This window comes from Pristiophorus japonicus, chromosome 14 (genome assembly GCF_044704955.1).
Source record: "Pristiophorus japonicus isolate sPriJap1 chromosome 14, sPriJap1.hap1, whole genome shotgun sequence".
Taxonomy (NCBI): Eukaryota; Metazoa; Chordata; class Chondrichthyes; family Pristiophoridae; genus Pristiophorus; species Pristiophorus japonicus.
This window is the reverse complement of record NC_091990.1, coordinates 97593020-97599019: the sequence shown is the minus strand read 5'-3', so window position 1 is coordinate 97599019 and position 6000 is coordinate 97593020. Positions and strand designations below refer to the sequence as shown.

The window sequence follows — 6000 nt, the reverse complement described above, 5'->3', positions numbered from 1 at the left end:
AGTAGTAAAATATCCCATAGCGCTTCACAGGAGCGCTTTCAAAACAAAATTTGACACCGATCCAAAACAGAGATATTGGTCAAAGAGTTAAATTCAAGGAGCGTCTTAAAGGAGGAAAGAGAGGCAGGTAGGTTTAGGGAGGGAATTCCTGAGCTTAGAACCATGGCAGCTGAAGGCACTGTTGGCAATGTCCTTTTTAGGGAAGGAAATCTGCTGTCCTTACCCGGTCTGGCCCATGTGTGACTCCAGACCCACAGTAATATGGTTGACTCTTAACTGCCCTCTGAAATGGCCTAGCAAGCCACTCAGTTGTACCAAACCACTACAACAAAGTCAGCACTGGTGGGAGTATCTTCACCACACGGACTGCAGCGGTTCCAGTAGACAGCTCATCACCACCTTCTCGAGGGCAATTAGGGATGGGCAATAAATGCCGGCCTTGCCAGCGACACCCACATCCCGTGAACAAATAAATTAATGGGGGAGCGATTTAAAATTGGGGATGCTCAAGAGGCCAGAGTTGGAAAAACGCAGATATCACAAGGTTTTAGGGCTGGAGGAGAAAATAGTAACAAATATATATATCTGTGCCTTGTCATCTGTAGCTTTTTGCTGAAAAATCAATTGTTGTTTAGAGACTTCCTTGGCATGTTTGCAATGTTCAAGGACTGCACTAATATGATTGCACCAGAATTTAAAAAGTAAAATTCTCCATGTTATTCAACACAGCTAGGCTTAATATTTGCAAAAGAGTATGTAGAGGATTTATATCTTGAGTGGGCTGTCTAAGTAGCTCATGAGCGAGAAGGTTGTGAGGTGACTTATGATCAGTGCCATGAATGGCATAAAAAATCCTACCTCCAATTCCCATGTATTTGGTTTAGAAAGAGAGAATTGGCAGCAGGTATGATAGAGATGGTTATAAATTATATATTCACCACCAGCTTCTCAGGGCAACGAGAAATGGGCAATAAATGTGGCCTTGTCAGTGAGCGTCAACCTATCAAGGACAAATAATAAAAATTTATTACTTTATAACTTTATGATTTTTGATGGTCATTCTGACCTGGTTTTCCCCCCAAAGTAGTTCAGTTCTGTTTATTTAAAAAAAAACTTTTATGATATGTAGGAGAGACAAAGCTAAAGGTTCCTTTTTGTGAAGAACAAAACCCCATTATGAATCTTAGTTAATGTGTAGCACACACAATATTCACCCCACTGTTGAATTTCAGGCAGATAAGCATTTCACTTTGTATGAAACGTGTGTCCATGCATGACTTTGTTCAATGGCTTTTGTTTTAGATTTGAGTTATTGAATGATTTTAATGGCCTCTGGCACAAAGGTTTGCCGATTGGTAGATTTTTTATCAATCACTTGATGCATCAACTTCCTAATTTAAGCACAACTTTTAGGGCCCAAGTTTCCACACGATAAAAAACGGGCGCCCCTCCGAGCTGGGCACCTGTTTTTCGCGCCGGAAAAAAAACGTGCGATTCTGGAGCGCCCTGCAGCTCCATGTCTGCTTGGCGCGGCGCCCAGGGGGGCGGAGCCTACCACTCGCGCCGATTTTGTAAGTGGGAGGGGGCGGGTACCATTTAAATTAGTTTTTTTCCTGCCGGCAACCCTGCGCGTGCACGTTGGAGCGTTCGCGCACGCGCTGTGTGAAGGAAACATTGGCACTCGGCCATTTTTGATAGTTCTTTGTAGCTGTTTAATTTTTGAACATTTTTAAATAAAAGCACATTGCCCTTCCATGATCAGCACTGAGGCTTCTTGCAGCAGTGAGAAGGTGCAGGAAGCCTCAGAAGTTGAGGCAGCCGTTTCCCGACGGCCTCCCGCCCCCCCCCCCCCCCTGCTGTCGGGAATGGCTGCTCAACTTCTGAGGCTTTCTGCAGCCTTCTCACTGTCTCCTTCCCCCCCCCCCCCCCCCCCCCCCCCGCCCGCCGTCGGGAACGGCTTCCTTCTCCCCCCCCCCCCCCCCCCGCTGCGTTCGGTCGGTCGGGCCTGCACTCCCTCCCGCCTGCCATCTGGAACGGCTTCCTCCACCACCCCCCCCCCCCCCCGCTCCGGTTGGTCGGGCCCGCACTCCCTCCCTTCCCCCACCCCCCCCCCCCCTGCCCGCCTTCGGGAATGGCTTCCTCCTCTCCACCCCCCCCCCCCCTCCCCCTGCCGTCGAACGAATGGCTGCCTCAACTTGTGAGGCTTCCTGCAGCATTCTCCCTGGCTGAAGCACTTTCACACAGGTAGGAAGATGGTTTATTTAAACTTTTCTTTGCTTATAAATTTTTATTCAGGTTGGATTTATTTGTATAAGTTTAAATAAGGATTTATTATAGAATTTAATGACTTCCCTTCCCCCCCCCATCTCGTTCTGGACGCCTAATTTGTAACCTGCGGCTGATTTTTTAATGTGTAGACAAGGTTTTTTCAGTTCTACAAAAATCTTCACTTGCTCTATTCTAAGTTAGTTTGGAGTACGTTTTCACTGTGGAAACTTTGAAATCAGGCGTCAGTGGCTGGACACGCCCCCTTTTGAAGAAAAAATTCTGTTCCAAAGTGAAACTGTTCTAACTGACTAGAACTGCAGAAAAGAAAATGTGGAGAATTGCGATTTCGAAGATAGTCCGTTCTCCACCAGTTGCTCCTAAAAAATCAGGCGCAAATCATGTGGAAAATTGGGCCCTTATTTTCTAAACACTGAGCCACCGAGAGACCTGTTTCTCCATGTTGGTGACTGACTGACTGACTGTTTATTAGACCCGATGTTTAGATTTGATGTTTGAGTCTGACACTTAAAAAGTCCAGGACACTGTGGTACACAGCTAACATTCTATATTGTGAACTATTGTATGCTTTTTGAATCTTTAAAATTGGTGAGTGAATGCACTGGCAAAGCAATATGACCGCACTGCCACCATTTACAGCACCACAAAGGGGACCGCTGCCGATTGGATTCATCCTTCAGCTATTTTATGGTTTAAAGTGGGAGACCCTCGTCCCATTATAAAACATCAGCAAATGCATTGTCTAGCAATGTCAAAGTCATTTTTACATTGGCTAAGCAACTAAACTTCACTCATGTCAAAAGTGAACTGTGAACATTGCAGGTGAACAAACATCAAGTACACCCAAATGCTTTCTTGGGTGTTCCATCGACCCTTTCTGCATGCACTGTGTGGCTTGCCCTTGGTATAGAATATAGATTGCTAGTTCCCAATCTCCACTCTGCCTGTCCCTTTTTAAAAAAAATCCTGTATTCACATTTCTTCCTCTCTCTTTAAGGCCTAACCTTAAAATTAGAGCTAGGCTGTTAAGGAATAATTTCTTCACACAAAGGGTAATGGATATCTCGCACACACTCCCCCAGAGAGTTGAGGTTGGGGCCAATTGAAAATGTCAAAACTGAGATTGCTAGGTTTTTGTTCGGCAAGGTTATTTAAGGTCACAGAACTGAGGTACGTAGATGAAGTTAAGATACAAATGAGCCATGATCGAATTGAATGGCGGAACAGGCTTGAGGGGCTAAATGGCCTACTCCTGTTCCTTTGTTCTTTGATTGCCAGCTCCCTGAATGTGTGGCTTGCCTTGGTATAGAATATAGACTGCTAGCTCCCTAACTCTGCTCTGCTTGCTATCAAAAAATCTTGTATTCACGTTGTTTCTTCTACTTTTTATTTCTTCTCTACTAGACACAAAAATAGAGACTGATTAATTGAACTACTCGGAGAACCTTCAAAACAGCAATAACTGGGCTGTTGCTAAGTGATGCTACTTAATATCGGAAGGCTTAATAAACGATGCAAACATGAGCTCCTTTTTGTTGTCCCTCACAGTAGCGTGCTCACTTGGCTCCGTGCTTTCAGCTGGGCTGGAGGAGCAAGTAGACAATGTCCAGAAAGAGAGAGACGCTGGCTGATGTGCGGCTCACGGGAGGAGCAGACTCTGATGCCGGAGGGACTACCAGAGACACCAGAGCGAATCCCAATGGATACGGCACTCGCCTTGAGACCCTGGAAAAGGCGCGCGAGCTCTTCCAGCTGTGTGACAAAGAGGAGAAGGGCTTTATCACTAAGCGGGACATGCAGGTATGTGCTCATTATGCTCGCTCATTCTTCTACTGCATACCTGCTTTCTTGTCAAGAAATAAGATTTGAATTTTTTAATAATTATTATTTATGATGGTGAGTGCCAAGTTTCTGGGTGAATGTTCGGCATCCTGTTCCAGGTGTTAACAGGAACAAGACAGGATGATAGTGAATTCTTCTTCCTGAAATCTTAAACAGGGTTTGCGGGTAGGTAAAGGAACACTCGATATTGAAAAGTCTCTGCGCGGCATGTCCCAGATGTCAGCCTTGGATCAATTGGTAGCATTTCCATCTTGGAGTCAGAAGGTTGTGGGGTCAAGTCCCACTCCAGACGTTTGAGCACAAAATTAATGCAGACACCCCCATCCCGCAGCCCAAGTTCCCACCCCATCCCACAGCCCAGGTTCCTGCCCCATCCAGGGTTGTTGAAAGAGGTGTAACTGGCCCAACGACACGCTCCAGGTCCCTTCGGCCAGAGGGCCTGGCCCAACAATGCACACCAGGTTCCTTCGGCCAGCGGGCTGACCCAGTGACGTACTCCAGGTCCCTTCGGCCAGCCCAACGGTGCATTCCAGGTCCCTTCGGCGAGCTGGTCTGACCCAGCCTCATACTCCATGTTCAGTCAGCCAGAGGGCCTGACCCAGCGACATACTCCGGGTCCCTTCGGCCGGAGGGCCTGACCCAGCGAGGCATTCCAGGTCCCTTCAGCCAGCCGGTCTGATCCAGCCTCTCACTCCAGGTCCCTTCTGCCGGCCAGCCGGCCTGGCCCAACGACGGGCTGTACCTGCCCTAGGTTGTTAGTGGTGAATACTGACTGGACTGTAGATTACTGACTTACCTTTTAGACTTTTAATCAACTTTTAATTAACTTTTAATCTACTTTTAAACTTTTAATCAACTTGAGAAACTTTTAAATAACTTTGGAAAACTTTGGAAGAAACTTTTAAAACATCCCTCGGAATCCCAGTGGACAGCTGACCCTCCTAATGCTTGCCCCCAACCAAGCCTCGGGCCACCTACCATCAAGGGCACTACTCGGCGCCGAGCTTGCAGCCAACATCTCGCCATAGGCAATTAGGTTTATACGGCAGTGCCAGGTCTCCAGTCATCTTGACCCCCTTGCCACTGGACCAAGACCTAGCTCTGTCAAGCCCGTGTGGTTGCCGGTGCGCAGCGGCCATCCCACATTAAAAGAACTCGCGCACAGGCATCTTCCACTTCATTAACATGAAGTTTGGGAACTGGAACGTCAGGACCCTCATGGACAACTCCAACAGCGACGGGCCGGAATGCCGCACCACCATAGTTGCCCAGGAACTTAGACGCTTTGACATCGACATCGCCGCCCTAAGCGAGACCCGGCGGGCAGGGGAAGGCCAGCTCAAGGAACAAGGTGGAGGTTACACCTTTTACTGGAAAGGAAAACCAGAAGAAGAATGCCGCCTTCATGGAGTCGACTTCACCGTCAAAAATGAGCTGGTCAACCGCCTCAAAGACTCCCCCTGTGGGGTTAACGAATGCCTCGTGACTCTCCAACTCACCCTATCCCGGAACCAGTCCCACCCACCCCTTCCCTCAACGACTATCTGTCTCACCTGTGACCGAGTTGGTGGCTCTCGTATTGGACTGTTCAACCACCAAAGAATTCATTTCAGGAGTGGAAGCAAGTCTTCCTCGAATCCGAGGGACTGCCTATGATGATGTACTGAGAGAGTGTTGCACTGCCCGAGGTGCTGTTTTTAAGATGAGATGCTAAACCATGGCCCCGTCTGCCCTCAAAGGTGGACATAAAAAAAAACCATGGCACTATTTTGCAGAAGTGCAGGTGAGTTTTCCCTGGTGTCCTTGCCAATATTTATCCCTCAATTAGCAGCTAAAAAAGCAGATCATTTTCACATTGCTGCTTGTGGGAGC

At 47.6% G+C, this 6000-nt stretch overlaps 1 protein-coding gene across 1 annotated transcript in view; it reads left to right on the top strand.

The window, feature by feature from the left end:
• Positions 1–3844: 3844 nt before the first annotated feature.
• The window catches only part of cracr2b (calcium release activated channel regulator 2B), a 207416-nt gene continuing 205260 nt past the window's right edge, over positions 3845–6000 (top strand). The window contains exon 1 of the mRNA XM_070898566.1: positions 3845–4086. Within this exon, the coding sequence (XP_070754667.1) occupies positions 3889–4086 (198 nt within the window). The 5' untranslated portion in view covers positions 3845–3888. The remainder of the gene's footprint in view (positions 4087–6000) is intronic.